A 26,207-nucleotide genomic window follows, 5' to 3' on the forward strand; every position below is an offset into this window, starting at 1 on the left:
AATAACTCCACAATGGATCCCAGACATTTTAATATGTCTGCAAACACTGTAAGTAGTTTAAATTGCTATTTGCTCTGATTTTAATTATGCCTCTTATATTTAATTATAGACATGTGACTTTTTTAATTCAAAATTTACTTGATTTTATATTTGTGTGTGTTTGTATATGTATGTATGTGTGTATATGTATGTGTATGTGTGAAGGCACATGGCTCAGTGGTTAGAGTGTCAGGTTCACAATCAAGAGGTATTGAGTTCAATTCCTGGCCCGGGCTGTCTTTTGTGTTCTTGAGCAAGACACTTTATTTTGTGTTGCTCCAGTTCACCCAGCTGTAGAAATGAATTTCCACATCACTCGCGCTTAGCTATATCAGTCTTTGCCTTTCCCTTGGATAACATTGATGGCATGGAGAGAGGAGGTGGTATGCATGGGCGATTGCTGGTCATCCATAAACGACCTTGCCCAGACTTGTGACTTGTAGGTAGAATATATATACATATACATACATACACACACACATACACAAAGGGGTCCTTAGATAAAAACTGGTTGAGAACCCAGGTGCTAAAAGGATAAATGTGTATGAAATTTTGATGGGAGATTTTAATTAAGATCACTTTAAAACAGGATGTTTGTGTTCCAGGCAGGTTGGTAACAAAAGGGTTACAACACTTAAAAGCAAGTGTCAACCAATCAAGAATTGACCCTTTATCATTGTCATTTGTATGTATTTCAATTCGGAGTTTCAACATGGACCCGGTTTCTATGGCATATATGTTCCCCACCCCAGCTAGACGGGACGCCAGTCCATCGCAGCGTTACTCAAGAAATAGGAAGAAAGAGTGAGAGAAAGTTGGGACGAAAGAGTACAACAGGGGTCGCCACCAACCCCTGCTGGAGCCTCATGGAGCTTTAGGTGTTTTCGCTCAACAAATACACACAACGCCCAGTCTGGGAATCGAAACCGTGATCCTCCAACTGCGAGTCTACTGCCCTAACCACTGGGCCATTGCGCCTCCACACATACTCTTATATTTCTAATTAATTCTTTGATGTCTTCTCATTTCCATTACAGTCTTTTATGCAGAAACATACTGTGGACAAAGCCTTTCAGAGCCTCCTGGAGGAGAGTGTCATATTTGAAGTAAGTCGTTTGTTTTCTTATATTTATAAACCAACATACATGTGGATTGTTGGTGATTTTCCTCTGTCTCCTCTTTCTGCGTCTTATTAATACTTTGCATGTACCACGTCCTCACGTTGTTTTTTTTTTATTAATTATTTAGTTCCACTGCATAGCACCTTGCGTAAGATTTTGTTCTATCTCCATTAGGATTGTTTTCATATCTTAACATGAGCTAAGGACCAGTCCATTAGACTCCAGTTGTTTGATGAGCATGTGTGTGTGTTGGGAGATTGTTGTGGCATAGTGCAGGGTGTTTCAAAATGAGTGATTCACTGTTACAGGGTGCACCTACCTCAACATGCTGTCCATTTAGTTGTTGCTCCAGTTGGAAAAAGAGGTACCTGACTTCATTATGCAACAAGACAGGGCCCCACTACATTGGCATAAGAAGTAAAGGAATAAAGTTCCCCTTCGGTCATATATGACCATGAGATTGCATCTAGAAAGTTCCCCTCCAAGGCACAAGTCCAGGTAGGGTTGTTTGTGGAAGACCAGCAGTCACCCATACATACCAGCCTCCCTTCTCCATGCTACCATTGTTATCCGAGAGAAAGGCAAAGGCTGATACAGCTTGGCACCTGTAATGTCGCAACTCATTACTACAGGTGAGTGAACTGGAGCAACGTGAAATAAAGTGTCTTGCTCAAGAACACAACACACAGCCCGGTCCCGGAATCAAACTCACAACTTCTCAATTGTAAGCTCAGTGCCTTCACTCAGTTTTCTCAATTAGCATCTTCCAGAATGCTGGATTGGTTGTGCTAGTGGGGGGGGGGGGGGTGATTTGCCATTGATGGTCAGTCTCCCTCCCCCCATCTCTGGTCCCCCCAACTAATGCTTTGCGACTTCTACCTTTCCAGGTATGTAAAAGACATGTTCATACTCCCATTTTTCTGCCTGACTTAGATGAGTTAACCCTTTGCAGGACGGAACCTCATTTGGAGTTCCAGTGCCAAGAAGATGGAGCCCTTTTCCCAAGGACCCTGCAAAGGGCATGCACTTATTGTTCAAACAAAAAATTATAAAAACTAAAGGGATTACTGTACATAGGCGCAGGAGTGGCTGTGTGGTAAGTAACTTGCTTACCAACCACATGGTTCCGGGTTCATTCCCACTGCGTGGCACCTTGGGCAAGTGTCTTCTACTATAGCCTCGGGCCGACCAAAGCCTTGTGAGTGGATTTGGTAGATGGAAAACTGAAAGAAGCCCGTCGTATATATCATCATCATCATCATCATCGTTTAACGTCCGCTTTCCATGCTAGCATGGGTTGGACGATTTGACTGAGGACTGGTGAAACCGGATGGCAACACCAGGCTCCAGTCTGATTTGGCAGAGTTTCTACAGCTGGATGCCCTTCCTAACGCCAACCACTCAGAGAGTGTAGTGGGTGCTTTTACGTGTCACCCGCACGAAAACGGCCACGCTCGAAATGGTGTCTTTTATGTGCCACCCGCACAAGCCAGTCCAGGGGCACTGGCAACGATCTCGCTCGAAAATCCTACAGGAGCCAGTCAGGCGGTACTGGCAACGGCCACGCTCAAAATGGTGCATCTCATGTGCCACCCGCACAAGAACCAGTCCAGGGGCACTGGCAACGATCTTACTTGGCTTGCCGGGTCTTCTCACGCACAGCCCATTTCCAAAGGTCTCGGTCCGTAGTCATCGCCTCGGTGAGGCCCAATGTACGAAGGTCTTGCCTCACCACCTCAGCCCAGGTCTTCCTGGGCCTACCTCTTCCACGGGTTCCCTCAACTGTTAGGGTGTGGCACTTTTTCACGCAGCTATCCTCCTCCATTCTCACCACATGTCCATACCAGCGCAATCGTCTCTCTTGCACGCCACAACTGATGCTTCTAATGTTCAGCTTTTCTCTCAAGATACTTACACTCTGACGGGTATTCACATTGACATTACACATCCAACGGAGCATACTGGCTTCATTCCTTGCGAGCTTACGTATGTCCTCAGCAGTTACAGCCCATGTTTCACTGCCATGTAGCATGGTTGTTCGTACGCATGCGTCATACAGTCTGCCTTTTACTCTGAGTGAGAGTCCCTTTGTCGCCAGCAGGGGTAAGAGCTCTCTAAACTTTGCCCAGGCTATTCTTATTCTAGCAGCTACACTTTCAGCGCACCCACCCCCACTACTAACTTGGTCGCCCAGATAGCGGAAGCTATCGACTACCTCTAGTTTTTCACCCTGGAATGAGATAGAAGTTGTTTCCTGTTTGTTTGCAGTCTTTATTGCACCTGAACATCTGCCACAAACAAAAACTAACTTGCTAGTTAACCTGCCTTTGATGTTGCTGCACCTCTTATGTGTCCATAGCTTGCACCGGGTACATCTTATAGAGTTACTACCTACTCCTTTTCTACATACTGAGCAGGGCCATCTACCTGAAGGGGTTTGTGTTTTATCTACCTTCCTACTTATTAGGATTTTGGTTTTAGCTAGGTTGACTCTAAGGCCCTTCAATTCTAGACCTTGCTTCCACACCTGAAACTTCTCCTCTATATATATATATATATATATATATATATATATATATATATATATATATATACATATATATATATATATATATATATATGTATGTATATATATGTATGTATGTGTATGTATATGTTTGTGTGTCTGTGTTTGTTCCCCCAACATCGCTTGACAACCGATGCTGGTGTATTTATGTCCCCGTAACTTTAGCCCCTTGAGTGCAGTAAAGTAATAAGAAACTTGAGTTGACCTTTCATTGTTACATCTGTATTTTTGCAATAGATTTATTACAACACTCACCTGTATGCTTCCTGTTTGTACCATTCATTTTAAATTACCTTGTATTTAATATCCTTTAAATATTACCGGGTCACACATTTAAAACAAATGACATTTATTTACCTGTTTATCTTTGTAGGGTCCGATTATTCATAAGAAATTTCTTCCAAATCGACCTGATCTAAACTTGTCGTCTGCAAGAGCAGATCTTTTCTCTTCAGTCAAAAATAAAACATTTGATATGGGCTGGCGCCAAGAGGTTGCAAAGAAGTCCATGTCTTTCTCACAGAACCAGTCACATATGTCCAGCTTTCGAGCTAACCACAGTAGCTGGAGAAATGTATCTCACAGTCATAATGTTGGCAACCATATAACTAGGGTTGTTTCAAAGAGGCCAACTTTATCGCCACATAAGGAATCGCCATCTGTCTCGAAAAAGAAATCACCTGCTAAGTTTTCTTCCTTTAAGGTGCCGCCACCGAGAAAACATCCATCTTTGAGAATTCTCCAACGTGATGCCAGAAGATTAGAGAAGCATTTAAGTGAAACTAAAGAACATAACTTGAGGTCACGAGCAAGAGATTTAGTGACAAACTTACAACCTCCTATGTTGGTAAAGGATGTGAGAAAAGCAGGCAAGACAACCCAAAACAAACAAAGGGCTTCTGATGAGGCCAAAAAGACCAAGCACAGATCACCACGAGCCACAAAAGATGCAAAAGATTTGCCCAAACAAACACCACAAAAGAAAAATTTAGTACAAAACATGCAATCACAGGAAATGGTAAATAGCATTCAGAAGCGGAAGCTGAGGTCTTTTATCGTTAATCAGAAAGACAAATGCAATGCTCAGTCAGCCTCTAGTTCAAAAACCGCTGCTGCTGCTTCCGAAGTTCCTGCCATTAGTAATAAAAGGAAGAGAAATAGTCACAAGAAATCGTTAACTGAACCAATTCCTAAAAGGCAAAAAGTACAACATGTAAAAAAACCTGACCCCAAAGCACAAAAACCTGACCCCAAAGCACAAAAACCTGACCCCAAAGCACAAAAACCTGACCCCAAAGCACAAAAACCTGACCCCAAAGCACAAAAGTCTGAAACTTTAACGAAAAAACCTAATACAAGATTACAGATATCTCAAACAAGAACATCGAGAACTGAACAGAAAAGACAGTTATCTGCACCAAAATCTAAATTACCATCGAAGCCGCTTCCAAAATCCAACACCAGTGAACGATTCTTAGACAAATGGATCGTTTACCAAGATGAGAATGAAACTTTCATCAAAGGGCATGTTAAGTAAGTAGCATTTTGAAGCATCTTTATCTGCTATTTGTACTTATTATATGGTGTACTGTGGATGCGCCTGGCTTAGTGGTTAGGGTGTCAGCATCATGATTGTAAGATTGTGGTTTCGATTCCTGGTCCGGGCGACACGTTGTGTTCTTGAGCAAAACACTTCATTTCACGTTGCTCCAGTCCACTCAGCTGGCAAAAATGAGTAACGCTGCGATGGATTGGCATCCCGTCCAGCTGGGGAATGCATACGCCATTGAAACCGGGCCCATGAGCCTGGTTAGGCTTTAAGAGGGCGCTTTTATTCGGAGGCGCAATGGCCCAGTGGTTAGGGCAGCGGACTCACGGTCGGAGGATCGCGGTTTCGATTCCCAGACCGGGCATTGAGTGTTTATTGAGCGAAAACACCTAAAGCTCCACGAGGCTCTGGCAGGGGGTGGTAGAAGATGCCCATGGTGTCATGCAGTGGGACTGAAACCTGAACCATGTGGTTGGGAAGCAAAGATTCTTACAGCTAGACAAAATATTCAAAATTATACCAGTGTTTTTATTTAGCCCCAGGTCAGCCTTAAACAAACAAATTTATGATCAAAGGTAGTCCAGCCAAGACCCTTCTTTCTATTTTCTTTTTCTTTTCTTTTTTTTTTTGACACAGTGAATCTAGAACTACATTATCCAGTGTGTTCCTTCTTATTTAATCATTTTGATACCAGCTCATTTGGTTTTGTGTTACAAACATCATCATCATCATCATCGTTTAACATCCGCTTTCCATGCTAGCATGGGTTGGACGATTTCACTGAGGACTGGTGAAACCAGATGGCTATACCAGGCTCCAATCTGATCTGGCAGAGTTTCTACAGCTAGATGCTCTTCCTAACGCCAACCACTCCAAGAGTGTAGTGGGTGCTTTTACGTGTCACCGGCACAAAGGCCAGTCACGCGGTACAAGCAATGGCCATGCTCAAAATGGTGTATTTTACGTGCCACCTGCACAGGAGCCAGTCCAGCGGCACTGGCACGATCTCGCTTGAATGTCTTTACACATGCCACCGGCACAAGCGCCATCACGATTTTGCTTTCGCTTGCCCCAACAGGTCTTCACAAGCCGAGTGTCATGTCCTGCAGAGGAGCAAGTCCAGCAGCACTGGCAGCGATCAAACATTGTTTTTAATTGAGCAAAATTGAAATCCTTCTACGAAAAATTCATGTTTATTTGTGTTTGTAACGCTGTCTTAAGAATGACAAACTTAATTTACTAAATTCTTCATTATTTTAAAAATTAATTAAAGCAAAGGCAGAACGTTTCGCTAGAAATATGCTTTAAAAAACCAAGGTTTATTTGGTAGGTTGTGATTAGGTAGAGATTTTGTGAGATTTCTAGAGGCTTGACTGCTTAGAGATTTCTTCATTGGTTTGCATGTTAATTATTCTTTTAGGGACTGCAGCCCAAATACATTCTGGAGAAGCACTCCCGTTGTAAGGCGAATTGAAAACTATGTATTGGAGACTCAGTCAGGAACGAACTGTATTATATCAGGACCACCATATGCATCTGCAATGTTAAGCAAAGGTTTGATAAAATGTTTTGCATATGTAATAATTTGCATCTATATAATTTTTGGTTGAGAAGGAGCATTTTGTTGGGATGGAAGTTAATATGGGAGGTTGTTAGTTTTAATTTTGTAATCCTTTAGCACTTAAACTGGCGAGATACGACCTCTCACATCCACCTTACGGTTCTAGTTTTGCCACCCTTTAACATTTAAACTGGCCAGATCTGGCCTCTCATACTGACCCTACAATGTCATTCCAAAGTGAAACAATCACATCTGAAATCTCAAAGTTACATGGTTACGTCAAAACAATGTGAATAAATAAGTATTAAATTTTTGATCTGGTCTCTCACACCTACCCTACAAGGTCGTTCTAAAAATAAACAATTGCACCATCTGAACTCTCAGAGTTATCAGGCTACGCATAATTAAGTTAAAACAATGTAAATAAATAAGTATATTCTGTTGTGTCTGGGGAGAGTCATTCTCTTTCGGTGCCTTATAATTTAATACACTCACCGGTAAAATTTCCACTTATTCCTTATTTTTATTTTCCTCAAATTTTCGTTACGTCTTGCAACATTTTCAAAATTATTGAAAAGGTTGTCATGGTAATCTGAATGCTAGAGGTTTAATTTGTGCAGAAAATTTGGTTGAAATTACATTGAGAGAAATTCCATTGAAACAACAACTCCTCTCCCATTCTCTGTGAGCATCTAGTTATGTTTGTATGTATGTGAAAGGTCTCACTTACTGTTGATCTATATGACTGTGTGTGTGTGTGTGTGTGCCACCAGTGCCAAAAAGTACTGTTACCAACACAATTTGAATGTCTAGTCAGCCAGTACATTGCTGATGATTATTTTATCCAAGAATAGATACTGTTATATCATAAATTCTAATAAGTGAAGGTGCATGGCTTAGTGGTTAGGGCATTTGGCACATGAGTGTAAGGTCGTGACTTCGTGTCCTTGAGCAAGATACTTTACTTCACATTGCTCCAGTCCACTCAGCTGGCAAAAATGAGTAGTACCTGTATTTCAAAGGATCAGCCTTGTCACACTCTGTGTCACGCTGAATCTCCCTGAGAACTAGGTTAAGGGTACACATGTCTGTGGAGTACTCAGCCACTTGCACATTAATTGCACGAGCTGGCTGTTCTGTTGATCGTATCAGCTGGGACCCTTGTCATAGTAACCGACAAAGTGCTGCTTTAACTACTTATATATTACACACACGCATCAAATATAACTTTTCTTTTATTCACGCCAGAAACTGTCGACAACTTCTTTGTCAAGATTTTATTAGGGGAGAAAATCTGAAATCTAAGACTCTCTTTCCGTTAATTGTATCATCTTCTATTCTTTCTCCAGGTTATACTCAGGATATAATTAATTGCTTTCAGAATGGCTTCCCTGTTGACTGGAGGTCTGTTCTGAAAGGAAACTTTCCATCAAACAGGTAGGTCTGCACTTATTCTATCGGTCCCTTTTGCTGAACTGCTAAGTTACAGGGACACAAACACACCAGCATTGGTTGTCAAGCGATGTTGGTGGGAACAAACACAGACGCACAAACATACACACACACACACACACATATATACATATATATATATATATATATACACATATATATACGACGGGCTTTCAGTTTCCGTCTACCAAATTCACTCAAATCCACTCACAAGGCTTTGGTTAGCCCGAGGCTATAGTAGAAGACACTTGCCCAACCCATGTGTGTGTGTGTGTGTATATATATATATATATATATATATATATATATACAAATATTTTATATTTTATATTTGATATCTCTAAGTTAGATAGTTAAACCGTAATCCTTCCACACGGAACTTTTTTCATACGGGACTATTTGTGGCGCACATGGAGTGGATTTCTTTGGGGTGGGATGCCTGAACTCGCTAGCCGATGAATTCGTAAGTGCCTTTCTTATCGTTGATTTTTGGTGTCGCATGGCCAAGGATTACCGTGAATTTTTTTTAGAGACACTTTCAAATTTATCAGAATATTTGGGCTGAAGATTGGAATAGTGAAGTTTTCGTTCGCTTAACCATGAAACGATTCGTACCCAATTAACTAAAGGCTTGTTTTGTTTGTGCTTTTCCCTCCGGTTTTTTGTTCTATGTGTGCCATAAATATCGCCATCCATTTTAGAGAAAAATTTGTAGTTTAGAATCAGTAGTTCTTTGACTGCTGTTTCTGAATTTTCAGTATGTTGGAGAAGCAACTCAATTGCTAATCCCTTATATTTATGATATATATATATATATATATATATATATACTGATAGATAGACAAACAAACAGAATTAGATAGTTAGATCGACAGACAAATAGATAAATATATAGACAGATATATATTTAATAACAGTTTTGATTTAGCACCACATAACTTAAACTCCCTGTGGGTGCATGGGACATGCCCATCGCATCAAATGCTTCTCGCATCATGTGGAATTGAATCAAAACTGTTATTAAAAATATATGTAACACCTACCAGATGTATTGAATGCTATTTTCTTTTGTTTGTTCACTCACTCATATAAACACATTCATACACACACACACGGTTATAGCTTTTGTTTTATTATTTCCATCCATAAAAACGTCCTTTCACATTATTATTTAATGAGTATGTTTTGGTGTTCCCTTATCTTTATAAATATTGGTCGGCATCAGTTAATTTATTTTATTTTTCCTTTTTTTTTTTTTCATAACCTTGTTTTGTTTTTGTGAACAATTGAAGAAATTATTATTTAAAGTTATGTAATTAGAGTGTATCATAATTTTTTTCTAGTAAAATCACTGAGAAAAACCACAAGCTTGATGAAGAAAGACCAAGAAAACTTCGTGATAGAGGTGTGTTTTTTTTGTGTTTTCTTAAAAATATTATTATTATCGCTTTGCTATAAGGCAGCAAGATGGCAGAATTGGTAGCACGCTGGACAAAATTCTTGGCAGCATTTTATTTTCATCATCATCCTCATCATCTTCATCATCATCATCATCATCTTCTTCTTCTTCATCTTCTTCTTTTCCTCCTCATACAAAATGCATGGGGATGATTCTTTTATCACTAATTCATTTATCACTGATTCGTTTATCACTTTTTTTTTTGTTTTGTTTTTTTTCCTTTTTCACCAAGCCTCCAAGATAAATGAGGATAGATGTAATACAAATCAAAAACCTCAACTAAGAATTCCCTCTTCAAAGCAGGCTTTGCTCTGTTGATCGAATCAACTGCTAATACTACATTCATTTAGCCATTTTGCCTTCACGTAGGCCTGGTGTTGCCGCTTCAGATTTGCCAATCTTTACTTAAAAGCAAGTGGAGGCGCAATGGCCCAGTGGTTAGGGTAGCGAACTCGTGGTCATAGGATCGCGGTTTCGATTCCCAGACCGGGCATTGTGAGTGTTTATTGAGTGAAAACACCCAAAGCTCCACGAGGCTCCGGCAGGGGATGGTGGCGAACCCTGCTGTACTCTTTCACCACAACTTTCTCTCACTCTTTCTTCCTGTTTCTGTTGTGCCTGTAATTCAAAGGGGCCAGCCTTGTCACACTGTGTCACGCTGAATATCCCCGAGAACTACATTAAGGGTACACGTGTCTGTGGAATGCTCAGCCACTTGCACGTTAATTTCACGAGCAGGCTGTTCCGTTGATCGGATCAACTGGAACCCTCGACGGAGTCCCAACAACTTAAAAGCATAATGCACAAACAGAGCTTGGAAGCAAGTTCCTTCTAACTTTTTTTTCCCCATTACCATAAATTTACATAATTTTATAATTCCATATTCATAATTGTTGTGATTAAATATACTTCTTTCAGTGACCAACAATTTGAAAACCATAGAAAATAATGTCCCTACACCTGAAACAGCTTCTACATCAGCTGAGAATGACGTTCCTTCTGAAGAACCTTTACAAGTAAGTGTCTCTGTTGATGGTTTTCTGCCAATGCAACACACTTTCAACCCCGTATATAAATTAGGAGCCCTTAACACTTAAACCTTTTGATATCAACCCATCTGTGGCTGTCCCTGGTTCTTCGATACAACGTTCTTGTTTTAAAGGGATCTAAATCAGTGGTTCTTAACCAGGCTCCATATGGCCCTTGTGGGACCATATAAAATTTTGTTGTTAAAATTTATCTGCAATGAACTAGTTATACTTCTACAATAGGTGTAGGAGTGGCTGTGTGGTAAGTAGCTTGCTTACCAACCACATGGTTCTGGGTTCAGTCCCACTGCGTGGCACCTTGCCGAACCGCTAAGTTATGGGGATGCAAACACACCAGCATCGGTTGTCAAGCGATGTTGCAGGGACAAACACAGACACACAAGCATATACACACACACATACATACATATATATATATATATATATATATATATATATATATATATCTTCATCATCATCATCATCATCGTTTAACGTCCGCTTTCCATGCTAGCATGGGTTGGACGATTTGACTGAGGACTGGTGAAACCGGATGGCAACACCAGGCTCCAGTCTGATTTGGCAGAGTTTCTACAGCTGGATGCCCTTCCTAACGCCAACCACTCAGAGAGTGTAGTGGGTGCTTTTACGTATCACCCGCACGAAAACGGCCACGCTCGAAATGGTGTCTTTTATGTGCCACCCGCACAAGCCAGTCCAGGGTCACTGGCAACGATCTCGCTCGAAAATCCTACAGGAGCCAGTCAGGTGGTACTGGCAACGGCCACGCTCAAAATGGTGCATCTCATGTGCCACCCGCACAAGAACCAGTCCAGGGGCACTGGCAACGATCTTACTTGGCTTGCCGGGTCTTCTCACGCACAGCACATTTTCAAGGCTTCTTCCAGTTTCCGTCTACCAAATCCACTCACAAGGCTTTGGTCGGCCCAAGGCTATAGTAGAAGACACTTGCCCAAGGTGCCACGCAGTGGGACTGAAACCGGGACCATGTGGTTGGTAAGCAAGCTACTTACCACCTTCTTTATCATTCTCTTTCACTTTCTGTTTCTCTCTATTTCCTTCAATTGATTTCTTCTTATACGTACTTTGTATTTTACCAGGAAGAAAGTTCTTTCTCCGATGAGATCTCCGATGCCACTGATGACGATGAATTAACAGAAATGGAGAGTACAGCTAATGATTTGTTAAAACTTCTGGAATTTAGGCACGAAAACAATGCACTCACCCGTCACCCGAATAATGTTGAAAGTTCCGCCGTGTCTAGGGACTCAAATAATTGTGTAAAGTCGAAAAATGCACCTCAGCAAAATGTGTACACGGAAAATAATAAGTCTAAGGGCAGGCATGGCTCTAGTCGATCACAGCATAAACAGATAACGGACAAGGAGTCGAACATTAAGAAGCAGCAGACAGTTGAAACGTGTCTGGATTCTGAAAGTTCTGAGGAAAGTAGTTTGTCTGCCATTAATTTTAATGATAGACCTAAGAGGAATAGTGTACCAAAAAGGAAAACTGCATCTCTTTCAAAAACAAGTCAGTCTTCGTTGAAAAGAAAACGTATATCCCCAACAAAAGGAGTATCTCCGAAGAAACAGAAATCGCATAATCCTGAAAGCAGGAAAAGCCAATCACCTTCCAAAAAATCGACTTCTAAAGCGAGTAAAAATGGTGCCAATAAAGTGGGTAACAGTAAAACGAGAGCTAGAGCCATTTCAAATGTGGATACCCAGAGCAGAAATGATGAATTGTCTTCAGAATATGATGCTGTACCAGTGACCAAATCAAATAAACCAAGCAAAAAATCTGGTAAGGATTCATCTTCACAGAATAAGACAAAAGAGACGAGAAATAAATCTACAAAGTCCACTGCTGACAAAAAAAAGGAAGGGATTTGGAGCGACACAAAGTTGAAAGATATGAAGAGGTAAAGTATCACTTCTAGATTTCTACCTTTGAACTTTTATTTATTTCATTGATTTGATGGTGGTGGTGGTGGTGGCAACAACTACGTTCAAATGGTGTTTATTTTTACGTGCCACCTGCACAGGAGTCAGTCCAATGTTTTGTTCACATGCCACCAGCACAAGTGCCAGTAAGACGAAGCTGGAAACAATCGCGCTCAAATGGTGCTTCTTACATGCTACCGGCACAGAATTAATTTTATTTATTTTGTTTTCAAAATTTCTGAACTTTTCAACTTTGTGAATAAGTGGTAATGTTTTAGATTGTTAACACGAACAACCATTGAATAAGTGGTTGCGTTTTCAATTGTTAATTTGTTCAAAAACCATTTTTTTCTATTTCTATGAGAATACCATTTCATTATTGTTATTCTTTGAATCTAGGACAGTAGTTTTTTTACCTTTTTAAGATTCCAGTTGGTTACAGACATTTACTAATTTAAAAATTAAAAAAAACGAGCTCTGTGGGAGTGGATTTTATCAGAGAACAGGCTCAAGCACATTTTAAGAAATGGGTTTTGCTATTGTTTTGATAGAAAACTTTGAAATGGAAAAGTTGTGCCGAATTGTCCTTGCACTGAACTGTCGTTTTCAGAATTGTTAAGATGCCACCTTCAAGGCAACTTGTCCTTCTTTACAGTCCAAACCATGTTGTTGTGCTTGTGAGCGCAACACTTTAACCACTGAGCCTTTACTCCAACGCTTTAGATACAAGAAGAGGTATAAGAAAAGTGTATGTGAGCAAAAGAAGTACCTTTTTCAGTGAATGAGGACAGCAAGGATCATTATTATAAGGTGGAGAGATGGCAGATTCGTTAGCATGACGGGCGAAATGCTTAACGATATTTCGTCTGTCTTTTCGTTCTGAGTTCAAATTCCACCGAGGTCAACTTTGCCTTTCATCCATTTGCGGGGGGGTCGATAAATTAAGTACCAGTTGCGTACTGAGGTTGACCTGATCGACTACCCCCCCCTTCACCTCCTCCCAAACTTCAGGCCTTGTGCCCAGAGTAGAAAAAGATCATCATCATTATCATCATCATCAATAATATCATCATCACCATCACCATTATCATCATCATCAATAATATCATCATCATCATCACCATTATCATCATCATCATTAATATCATCATCACCATCATCGCCATCAACATCATCATCATCATCATTTTTTAATGTCCACATTTCCATGCATGCACGAGCCAAGCAGAATTCATTAAAGCAGATCCTCTGCAGTTGGGTATCCTTTCCGTCACCTACCTCTGTTAATATTCTCCCCTTGGCCGGACATGTTTTTACGGACAACTGGAAACGATTGATACCCCTCGTGCGACTGTGACACTTGTTTACGACTCTCACATGATGTCTTGACAAAATCACACATACACACACACAACACACACACACAAATTGATGAGATTTGTTTTTGTTTCTTTCCCGGCAGAGCCATGTCTAAATTATCCGTGTCGGATCCAATGTTTTGGTCGAAGGTTGCCCAAAAGGTTGGGAAATCGGTGACAGAATGCAAAAACCAGTACTACAAACATGGATTACCATCAGACAAAGAAGCACCGACTGCTAAGACAAAAAGTAAATTCTTCATCTCAATTCTCAGTGTTTCTTTCTGCAACAATAACCTTTTCTTTCTTTCTTTCTCATTATTTTCTCTCTTGATTTCTGTCTTTGGGGGCATTTGAAAGGCATGGTGTATCATGGAAAGGAACACATCACCAACTCCTTTGCACATGTATCACCAGATACGAGTTCACGTATTGCAAAGTGTATTCAAAACAATGGTAACCATATAGAGCCTGTTAAATATTTTTTAAAAAAACTGTTCTTATAAACTGTTTCTTATAAAAAGATAAATTGTTCCTATGTAGGCGCAAGAGTGGCTGTGTGGTAAGTAGCTTGCTTACCAACCACATGGTTCCAGGTTCAGTCCCACTTGGTGACACCTTGGGCAAGTGTCATCTACTATAGCCTCGGGCTGACCAAAGCCTTTTGAGTGGATTTGGTAAACAGAAACTGAAAGAAGCCCGTCGTATATATGTATATATATATATATATATATATATGTATGTATATGTTTCTGTGTCTGTGTTTGCCCCCCCCCCCCCCCACAACATCGCTTGGCAACCGATGCTGGTGTGTTTACGTCCCCGTAACTTAGCGGTTCGGCAAAAGAGACTGATAGAATAAGTACTAGGCTTACAAAGAATAAGTCCTGGGGTCGATTTGCTCGACTAAAGGCGGTGCTCCAGCATGGGCGCAGTCAAATGACTGAAGCAAGTAAAAGACTAAAGAGTATTCCGAACCATTTATGGATGAATTATAAATCAGAATGGAGACTTGAATAAGGGCAGCAAATTTATGTTGTTTTTCATTTGTGAGTTGTCTCTCATTTCCCAACACCATCTTAATGTCCACTTTTTTCTGGTAATTGTTCAGTTTAGTGACGTAAAAAAAAAAGTAAATAAAAATAAGGGGGAGATAAGTAGTAAAGGAAGCGAAGGGACATAACTAAGGAACATAAGTCAACTTTACTTTGCAAATTGATCCTCACGATCAAGACGTCCACACACAAAATGTGGAAAATATGTGGATGCAGGTGAAACGGAAGTTGAGATGACAGTTTGGGACATCGGACGAATTGTTTGTTTCAGCATTTATATTATTTACATTTGATGGATATTTGTCCTCGTCTTGTTTGTTGTTACCACAATGTTTCAGCTGATGTACTCTCCAGCCTTCATCAGGTGTCCTAGGGAAATTTCGAACCAGGGTTCTCATTCCTATGGTATTTTTCCGATGTTGTTTTTGTTATTATTATTATTATGCTAGTATGGGTTGGACGATTTGACTGTGGACTGGTGAACCAGATGGCTGCACCAGGCTCCAATCTGATATGGCAGTTTCTACAGCTGGATGCCCTTCCTAACGCCAACCACTCCGAGAGTGTAGTGGGTGCTTTTACGTGCCACCGGCACGAAGGCCAGTCAGGCGGTACTGGCAACGGCCACGCTCAAAATGGTGTATTTTACATGCCACCTGCACAGGAGCCAGTCCAGCGGCACTGGCAACGACCTTGCTCGAATGATTTTCTAACGTGCCAGTAAGGCGACGCTGGTAATGATCATGGTGGTATTTACGTGCCACTGGCACGGAAGCCAGACAGCTGCTCTGGCAATATATATATGTATATATATATATATATATATATATATATATATATATATATATATATATATATACAATGGGCTTCTTTCAGTTTCCATCTACCAAATCCAGACACAAATTATTCTCATCAATTGCCATCTCCGCTTCATTCTGGTTTTATTTATTTATTATTTTTTTTTTTTCCCTAACAATGTTTTTATTTGCAGAATCTCGGAAATCTGCTGAACCCCAGCTTGACGAAGACAAAGCAGAAGACCCTGATGACGATTTTGACGATGATTTGTTTGAATCGGAAAATGTGAAAAAAAAAACCAAGGTAAATTAATTAATCATCATCATCCACTGCGAAGACCTGTCGAGGCAAGTGAAATCCAAATTGAAATCGAAATAAATTCGACGACTGGCCCCCATGCCAACGTCTCCTCCATTGGACACTAAACTCTGCTTGCGAAGACCTGTGGGGCAAGCGAAAGCGAAATCGTGATGGCACCACCTTTCGAGCGTGATCGTTACCAGCGTCGCCTTCCTAGCACTTGTGCTGCTGCTTCACATTCCTGGCACTTGTCCCAGTGGCACGTGAAAAGTCATTCAAGTGACATCGTTGCCAGTGCCGCTGGACTGGCTCCTGTGCAGGTGGCACGTAAAATACACCATTTTGATCATGGCCATTGCCAGTACCGCCTGACTGGCCTTTGTGCCAGTGGCACGTAAAAGCACCCACTTGTGAGTGGATTTGGTAGACAAAAACTGAAAGAAGCCCGTCGTATATCTGTATGTTTGTCTGTGTTTGTCCCCCCACATCGCTTGACAGCTGATGCTGGTGTGTTTACGTTCCCATAACTTAGCGGTTCGGCAAAAGAGACCGACAGTATAAGTACTAGGCTTACAAAGAATAAGTCCTGGGGTTAATTTGCTCGACTAAAAGGTGATGCTCCAGCATGGCCACAGTCAAATGACTGAAACAAGTAAAAGAGTAAAAGAAAGGTGCCATGCTCATGGAACTGAACCCAAAACCACATGGTTGCAAAGTAGGCTTTTTATACTTCTTCAGGCTGTGGTCTCCATTATCCAGTGTGTCCTTCCATTTTTAAAACCTTAGAGTGAAGTTCCAGGGGGAGATTTGACTACCTTTTCTAATATGTTGTTCCCAAACCCCTATAGAAGACCTCTCATTATCTAGTAATCTCTCTCTCATATAAAACGACCCCAAATTTCTCATGTTCACCCACTGAAATCGTTGAATATTTTTTTCTATTTTTCAGAATTTAAATTTTAATCCAGAAGATAAATTAGAGGACATATTTGGTGACTTGTGTGCGTTCACGCCACGTCCATCATCCGATCATAATTTCCAGTCGTCAATGAGCAAGTTTTTCTTGACACCAGTGTCAGAAAGGCACACACCAACTTCATCGTACTCAGACATGGAAGTCAAAATAGACTGGTAGGGGGCTTTTGATGTTGTAATTAAAATGTTTGTAGTCCCGCTTTGATGCTACTTTGGTGCATGGCATGGTTATATATGGAGTGTGGTGGTGGTGGGGGGGGGGGGGTTCACTTTGTAACCAAGTGGCTTTGGGTTCAATCCTATTGCCTGTGTCTGTGTGTCTTCTATCCAATTCCTCATGCATGGAATTTTCAGGCAAGCATTATGGAAGTTCAGGCACAGGCATGGCTGTGTGGTTCAGAAACTTGCTTCCTAACCACGTGGCCTTGGTTTCAGTTCCACTTTGGGCAAGCATCTTCTATTATAGGCTTTGGATGTAGATTTGGTAGACGGAAATTAAAATTGAATGTAGCCTACTATGTGTATGTATGTATGTATGTATATGTGTGTGTGTTTGTGTCTTCATGTTAGTGTTTGTCCCATATCACCAACTGACAATTGGGGTTGATTTCTTGGCCTAAATTCTTCAAGGCAGTGGCCCAGCATGGCCACAATCCAATGATTGAAGCAAGAAGAAGGTAAAATATACATACATGCATATATATAATGTGTGTGTGTGTTCATATTTGTATATGTGTGTGTATGTCTATGATGTATGTATGTGTGTGTAAATATGTATGTATGTATGTATGTATACATGTGTGTGTATGTGTGCATGCTTATGTGCGTGTGTGTGTGTGTGTCTGCATTCCGTGTGAACAGTAGTCCTTATAGCCCTGCACTTTCAAAAGTCTTGTGGAATTTTTCGAAAATCCCCTACTTGTAAATAAATAAGGGCTGGCAACAGAATGGGCACCAAACTGCAAAAAAAAACAAAAAAAAAAACTACCTCAAATAAGTATCCATCTAACCCATGCCGGCTTCAAAATTAACTGATGTAAAGTGAATAAACACACTGTTGTACTATATTGATATAGGCTATTGTAGTGTACTACAGATGTTATGTAGTATATTATATATATATATACACAGAAATGCAAAAAATAAATAGACACCTTTAATTTTCAAAATCTCTCATTTGATATTAATTGGTTGAAGGAGAGGTTTTCTTCTAGCTGCTCGTCCATAATACATAAGCTTATGCAGATATGTAACACACGTTCTTGGACTAACTTTTAGCTGTTTTGCAATGTCAGAAGCCTTTGAATGGGGTTCGTTTTCCACAATTCTCTTCAAACAATAAAGCTTCCTTTCCGAGGGCTCAGGTCGGCGGGGACAAGAATCTGTTGATTCTTTTCCTTGGCTTTTGAATTGCACTATAATTCTATTAATAGTAGCAAGAGGAATTTGAAGAATTTCGGCAATTTTTCGCTGGCTAAGACCAGCCTCAGATTGCCCAACAATACGACCTCTTTGAAAATCTGATACTTTCTGCTGATTTTTTTTTTGTGCGTGGCATGGTTACTCTTCACAAATGTTTAATATAATGGCACCTGGAATGAAAAAGAATAATTACATTGTAAATTCTACACCGCTGAAAACATATTAAGATGCTTAGATCAGAAACTTAGAAAATTAAAGGTGTCTATTTACTTCCTGCACGTCTATGTAGACTCTTGTAGTTTAATATTGTTGTCTGCTGATAGTATAGATTGCCGTTGTGTTGTTGGTTCCATTGTAGTTTTTTTAATGCTTTTCTAGATTGTTGTTTTAACGTGTCTATTCGATATCTGTTGTAGTGAGGTAATGTTATATAGTAGTAAAAGCAGTCTGTATATCTTACTTAATGTGGGACATACTGTATAAACCCACACAGCTTTGGTATTCGTCTTGAGAAAAGAGAGGCACAGACTAATCTTGATGTAGTAATTCCACCACCGCTGCTGGATGCTTTTCATCTGCTACTGATAGACTTCTTTGCTTTTTAGTATACTATATCTACACAAGATGCTTTCTTGAGATAAATACCAGTTTTCTGGCTTTCTATGGTATGTCCACATTAAGTAAGGTATACAGAATACAATTTTGAACTAATACGCCTTCCATCACTAATAGTGAATTAATTACTCAGCCTGTCAGTTATTTGTAACACTAGTGATTTGTTAGTCACTGATTTTCTATATCAGTTGAGGCTAAATTTGTCTAGGTGTCACGTAACTGGCACTATACAGCCGATGCTGGTGTCATGTAACTGGTGCCGGTGGCACGTAAAGAGCACTTTTCAAGCATTGGGTCACATGGAGGCAAAGTGGCTGAGTTCCTTTCGAGCATTGAGCCTCATGAAGGCAATGACCAGGACCTTCAGCATTATTTCGCCCTTGAGAAGAAGACCCATCAAGCCAAGCAAAATCGTAGCCATCGCAGATACTGGTGTCACACAGATGGCACCCATGCTGGTGGCACATAAAAGCACTCATTACACTCTCTGACTGGTTGGCATTAGGAAGAGCATCCAGCCATAGAAAACCATACCAAATCAGACTGGAGTCTGGTGTGGCCTTCCAGCTTACCAGCCCTGGTCAAACTGTCCAGTCCATGCTAGTATGGACTATGGATGTTAAATGATGATGATGATGACATCTATACAAGATGCTTTCCTCAAGAAAAATACCACAGTGTTGTGACTTTCTTACAATGTATCCACATTAAGTAAGATATACAGAATGCTGTTTTGAACTAATACTCCTTCCATTGCTAACAACAAATGTAATAGTATGTATATTATATGGACTATTATAGATTAACATTTGCATTGTAGTGAGTTGTTATGAAATGTCTTATATTGGTTAATATAGACTGGCATTTTTATTGTTGTATTTGTTGTGGATTGTTTAGTGTTTGATGCCAATAATTAGTGTTGTGTAATGTTCGATGTAGAATACTAGCACAGATGGATATTGTATTGCATGTATTTGTATCTTTTTTATATTAAGTTGAAGTTACATAATGTTTTCGTTGTTGTGTATCGAATGAAGTGGAAAGCAACAAACTGTCCTTTTAGATGTTGCTTGCCGTTCTTGTTGGCCGCCGTATTCTTGCGTTTAAGGTTATGTTCTGCATTAAGCCATTTTTATGGCTTTCTGAATACGCCATATCAGATATACAATATCACTCTTTCTCTCTCTCTCTCTCACCCTCTTCCCACCCTTATTCCCCGTCTCCCCTCGTTATATTTCCTTTCTTTTTGTTCCACTCCCCCCTCGTTCTATTCCCTCTTCTCTCCTTCATTCCCTCTCCCCCTCTTTTCATTGCCCCTCTTCTTGTTCCATTCTCCCCCCCCTCGTTTTGGCTTTGGTACTTTTTGGCACTGGAGGCACACACACACACACACACACTCATGTGAAAATACAGGCATACAGACTGAATGAATGAGGGAGAGAGAGAGAGACATGAGAATTTATTAATTTAACACAATTGACAAACTGTTTCTCTTCATACAATACACATAAAGAGAAATATGCTCACAGACATTGAGAGAGGGAGAGAGAGAGAGAGAGATTAAAATTTATTAATTGAATATGATTAACATAAGCCCCCCCCCCCTCTCCCCACTAATCTTATCCAAGAAAAAAGGCAAAGGCTGATACAGCTTGGCACCTGTGACGTCCGTCGCAACTCATTTCTACAGCTGATTAAACTCGAGCAACATGAAATAAAGTGTCTTGCTCAAAAACACAACACGCAGTCCAGTCTCGGATTCGAACTCACAACCCTACGGTCGTAAGTTCAACGCTCTAACCACTGAGCCATGCATACATACATACATAGATATATATATATATATCATCATCATCATCATCATCGTTTAACATCCGCTTTCCATGCTAGCATGGGTTGGACGATTCGGATGGCGACACCAGGCTCCAATCTGATTTGGCAGAGTTTCTACAGCTGCATACATATACCTATGATATTTACCACATGAACTATGATGGAAAAAATATGAGAAAGATATGGTATATAATTTTTTTTGCACAGGGGTTCCTTGGGACATGTAATTTATTTTAAGGGTTATGCAAGGGTAAAAAGGTTAAGAAACACTGCCCTAAGGTGAGAGACTCTAGAAGCAGGCTGTTATTGTCTCCTCACACAGCTATGCAGGCCCCTAAATTAGTTAGCAAAAGCATTGTACATACTACCCCCAAGACCGACTCACATGCAAACGAGGGCTACGAGGTTGTTTCTTTTATTGTAAATCGTGTTCAGAAATGTTGTGCACAAACTATATTTCATATATCTGTTCATACCAACAAAACTTGTGTCTTTCAATTTAAAAAAAAAAAAAAATCTTTTTTGTTTGTCTGTTTTTAGGGATAATGCCACTCACTGTGTTAAAAATTTTAAAAAGAATCAGAGGAAAGGTGCTGGCCGCTTGAAACATTTCAATGTTAGTGGATCGTATTTATTTTTGTTCCTTCACTCTTTTGATTTATTTGGAATATCTGTGTATTTTCTATTGAAAATTCCATCAGTAATACCTTACCTTATTTAGACCATTTGCTTTCATTAAACTCCTTTGTGTATGTACTTTATATATTTTGGATCTATGTAGCCTATTTCTGGTTGTTACTTTCCTTTAGATTAGTTCTATTATTTTTAGCATTGTCTACAGAATTGCGACAGAATTCTTGGTCTAATTTAGAGGATTATCTGAGATTTCTAGCAAAATATTTTAGTCCGTCTCAGATGTATGAGTCTGGTGCTTAGTATTTTCATCTTCAGTGAATTATTATCTCAGTAGTACATCTTAGCCAGCAGTTTTCACTCCAATGAGAAGATTTTTACCGTTTCCATGTCATTCCTGCTATAACATTTTAGCATTCAAATTCTTCTGTCAAATCTAATATTTATTCATTCTCAGTGTTTTGAATTAATCACGCATTGTCTCATAGCTTGAAGATGTCGACGATGTGTTTGTTTATTGTTTAGAATAACATTGCAGGGTAGGTGTGAGAGGCTGGACCTGGCCAGTTTAAACGTTGGCCATTTTGATACCAACCCGCCTGAAACTACCTCTGGCTCTGTAGTACAAAGTTCTGAATTAAAATCTTCCACCAAGCCTTAGTCACAATTTATGTTCCTAACACTAGCTGAATGATAACTAAGTTATTTTACTAAATTCTTTGTTATATTTAAAATTAATTGAAAGGAACACAGAGCATTTCAACAGAAATATGGTAATAAAAGGCTTAAAATATCATCATCATCATGATCATCATTGTTTAACGTCCGCTTTCCATGCTGGCATGGGTTAGACGATTTGACTGAGGACTGGTGAACCAGATGGCTGCACCAAGCTCCAATCTGATCTGGCAGAGTTTCTACAGCTGGATGCCCTTCCTAATGCCAATCACTCCGAGAGTGTAATGGGTGCTTTTACGTGCTACCGGCAGGAAGGCCATTCAGGCGGTACTGGCAACGGCCACGCTCAAAATGGTGTTTTTTGCGTGTCACCTGCACAGGAGCCAGTCCAGCGGCACTGGCAACAACCTCGCTCGAATGTCTTTTCACGTGCCACCGGCACAAGTACCGGGAAGGCGACGCTAGTAACGATGTAAAAGTATAAGTGGAGCAAAGAGGCAGAAAGTTCAGTCACTAGCTACACAGTACTAACTTATTTACCACTCTTTAAGCTTCATCTCGTTACTAATTCAATACTGAGACACAAATTAACAACATGATTTGGTCCTTTTGCTTTTAAGTGGTTCCAGTCCCAAATATCCTACCTGTCTTATGGTCAAACTGGCCAGATCTGGCTTCCCTCACCTACCCTACAATGTCATCAATAAAAAAAAAAGATATTCATTCAATCGCATCTTTAAAATCTTGAAGCTACAAGAAAATGCATGATTAATTGAAAACGATGATGATGATTATTATCATCATCATCATCATCATCATCATCATCATCATCATCATCATCATCATCATCATCATCACTTAACATCCATTTTCCATGCTGGCATTGGTTGGATGGCTGGACAGGAGCTGTCGAGCCAGAGGTTTGTGACAAGCTTGTTTTCACAGCTGGATGCCCTTTCTAATTCCAACCACTTTACAATGTATGCCGGGTGCTTATCTCAAGCTGCTGGCACTAGTGAGATCACCGAGTAACTTCCAAGACAGAAAAAGAACAGGGAAAAGCCCCATTGACTACGTAGTGGGTGGTATTTAAGATGGGAAGGAGGCTAAAGTATAATAGAGGGACAAGCACAGTTGCCTTACTATAAAGCAGGGGTTTTCAAACTTTTTGACTTGCGGCCCCCTTTACCTTATAAACGCTTATGAAATTTATACATAAATATTTGCTTAAAATAACATGTATTTTTACATTTATTTATTTAACAGTATTTAACAAATAGGTTTATTGTCAATTAAAAGATTTCGATTAAAAAAACATATATAAAATCAAATTGCCCATAAAAAGTATTTGCTGTCCACGGACCACAGTTTGAAAACCCCTGCTATAAAGAATATACATGGCTATCTCACATTATATAAGGGTGAATAATTAACATTACATAAGGGAGAATAATTAACATGATAACATAATTACCATATTTTCTGGCATACAAGTCAGCGTAGTATTATCATTTAACATCTATTTTCCTTGCTGGCATGGGTTGGACGATTTGACAAGGACTGGCAATCCGGAGAGCTGCACCAGGCTCCAGTTGTCTGTTTTGGCAAGATTTCTACAGCTGGGTACCCTTCCTAATGCCAACCATTTTACAGAGGGTACTTACTGGTTTCTATGTAGCACCAGCCTATAGTGCAAAAATTCCATATGGAAATTTTGATGCTCCAAAATTGTTTTGATGTATAAGACTACCCATGTGTTTTGGTCTGGAAAGTTCAACTTGTATGCCGGAAAATACGATATTTTTTTTATTTTTTTTATTTTATTTTTTCTTTTATTCTGTTTTATTTTATTATTACTGTTTTCTATTTTTGTGCATTTCTTTTTTTTTTTTTTTTTGTTTTAGAAAAAACTTGATCTTCAGAATTTACAGGGACCTAGCAAAATGAAACCACTCGACATTGTGACCGAGTTGAATAAACTTAACAAAATCCCGATGAAACCGCAAACCAATGCAGTTGATGACTCCGATCATCTCTCTTATTTCTCCGACAGCGACGTGAATTGACGGGCAAGACAGATCGAAGAACCCCTAACCACACACACACACACACACACACACACACACACAGGTGTGCACATGCGCCTCTTGCGTTATCCTACCCTGTCTGTTTCCATTTAGTTTCTGTGATTGGTTTCCTTCATAAACACCTCCCCCATCCGTTTCATTCCATCTCATATCTTCTTTGGTGATGTATTATACTTTCTGAGAAAATATGATTAACAAGAGATTGCTTCCAACTGAAACGAGATCTGCAAACAATACAAAACAAATGTTCTTTCCAGTTCCTATGTGAAGTTATCTCATTCCATTCCGTCGTCATTAAATACTCATTCATAACAGAACTAAAAATAACATCAGAATTTCATTCCTCGCTTGTCTTGTCTTAGAATTATTAATCATCACACGAAATGCAACAAGTCTAAAACCAGTCCTTCACCTGGCAATAAAGGTTGACACCATTTCATTTTATTCCATTTAACTTTCAATGCCCTACATTACAAGAAGTATGAATGCTAAAGACCCTGTTTTCACTGCCATTTTAAATGGAAATTGCATTCTTAATTGAAAGAAATCATTAATTGTTCTTAATTGTTTTTTTCACTTTTTTACTCTTTTACTTGTTTCAGTCACTTGACTGCGGCCATGCTGGAGCACCGCCTTTAGTCGAGCAAATCGGGCCCACCAGGACTTATTCTTTGGAAGCCTAGTACTTATTCTATCGGTCTCTTTTGCCGAACTGCTAAGTTACAGGGGACGTAAACACACCAGCATCGGTTGTCAAGCGATGTTGGGGGGACAACACAAACACACACACGCACACACATATATATATATATATATACATATATACGACGGGCTTCTTTCAGTTTCCATCTACCAAATCCACTCACAAGGCTTTGGTCAGCCCGAGGCTATAGTAGAAGACATTTGCCCAAGGTGTCACGCAGTGGGGCTGAACCCGGACCATGTGGTTGGTAAGCACCTCCATTTTTATTTTGTTTTTTTAAACGTTTTTAACCAACAAACTTTTATTTGGAAATGAGAGTGTATGTTAAAAATGGCAGTTTAATAATTCTCCTTTGAAGGAGAATTCTAGCAAGAATATTAAAAAAAATCCCTCCCCAAAAATACCCATTTCACATTCTGAAACCTCATTGCATGTGTATATGTGTACATGAGTGGGTGGACAAATGGAAGAAAAAGGCACTCAACACATGTAGTAGAATGGAGTTCTATGTATTGTTTGAAATAGTTTGATTCAGCTCCAAGTAACTTGGAGTTTCACGGGCCTCTGACAGAAGCCGTTTCATTCAGGCTTAGATTATCGAATTTGGTAATCTCTATCTGAAGGAGATGGGTTTCTGTTGGTGGCCTGTGAAACTTTAAGTCGCATGGAGCTCTGACAGGCTGTTTCGGATCATGTATATATATGTGTGTATATGTATGTATACTCAGAGTAAAAGGCAGACTGTATGACGCATGCGTACGAACAGCCATGCTACATGGCAGTGAAACATGGGCTGTAACTGCTGAGGACATACGTAAGCTCGCAAGGAATGAAGCCAGTATGCTCCGTTGGATGTGTAATGTCAATGTGAATACCCGTCAGAGTGTAAGTATCTTGAGAGAAAAGCTGAACATTAGAAGCATTAGTTGTGGTGTGCAAGAGAGACGATTGCGCTGGTATGGACATGTGGTGAGAATGGATGAGGATAGCTGCGTGAAAAAGTGCCAC

The 26,207-nt window shown here is 39.9% G+C and overlaps 1 protein-coding gene across 2 annotated transcripts in view; it reads left to right on the top strand.

Moving 5' to 3' along the window:
• LOC106878782 (uncharacterized) overlaps positions 1-25,055 on the top strand; it is a 27,562-nt gene extending 2,507 nt beyond the window's left edge. The window contains exons 3-15 of one of the 2 annotated variants that reach the window (XM_089354746.1): positions 1-48; positions 1,077-1,145; positions 4,100-5,259; positions 6,696-6,829; positions 8,186-8,273; positions 9,632-9,693; positions 10,666-10,763; positions 11,897-12,720; positions 14,205-14,350; positions 16,147-16,256; positions 17,203-17,384; positions 21,639-21,714; positions 24,314-25,055. The exon at positions 1-48 is cut by the window's left edge and continues 3 nt beyond it. In XM_089354746.1, the coding sequence (XP_089210872.1) occupies positions 13-48; positions 1,077-1,145; positions 4,100-5,259; positions 6,696-6,829; positions 8,186-8,273; positions 9,632-9,693; positions 10,666-10,763; positions 11,897-12,720; positions 14,205-14,350; positions 16,147-16,256; positions 17,203-17,384; positions 21,639-21,714; positions 24,314-24,475 (3,147 nt within the window). In that variant the 5' untranslated portion in view covers positions 1-12 and the 3' untranslated portion in view covers positions 24,476-25,055. The remainder of the gene's footprint in view (positions 49-1,076; positions 1,146-4,099; positions 5,260-6,695; positions 6,830-8,185; positions 8,274-9,631; positions 9,694-10,665; positions 10,764-11,896; positions 12,721-14,204; positions 14,351-16,146; positions 16,257-17,202; positions 17,385-21,638; positions 21,715-24,313) is intronic. The other variant, XM_089354747.1, reaches the window with a different exon arrangement.
• Positions 25,056-26,207: the final 1,152 nt, after the last annotated feature.

Source organism: Octopus bimaculoides, chromosome 7 (genome assembly GCF_046866305.1).
Source record: "Octopus bimaculoides isolate indiv1 chromosome 7, ASM4686630v1, whole genome shotgun sequence".
Classification (NCBI taxonomy): Eukaryota; Metazoa; Mollusca; class Cephalopoda; order Octopoda; family Octopodidae; genus Octopus; species Octopus bimaculoides.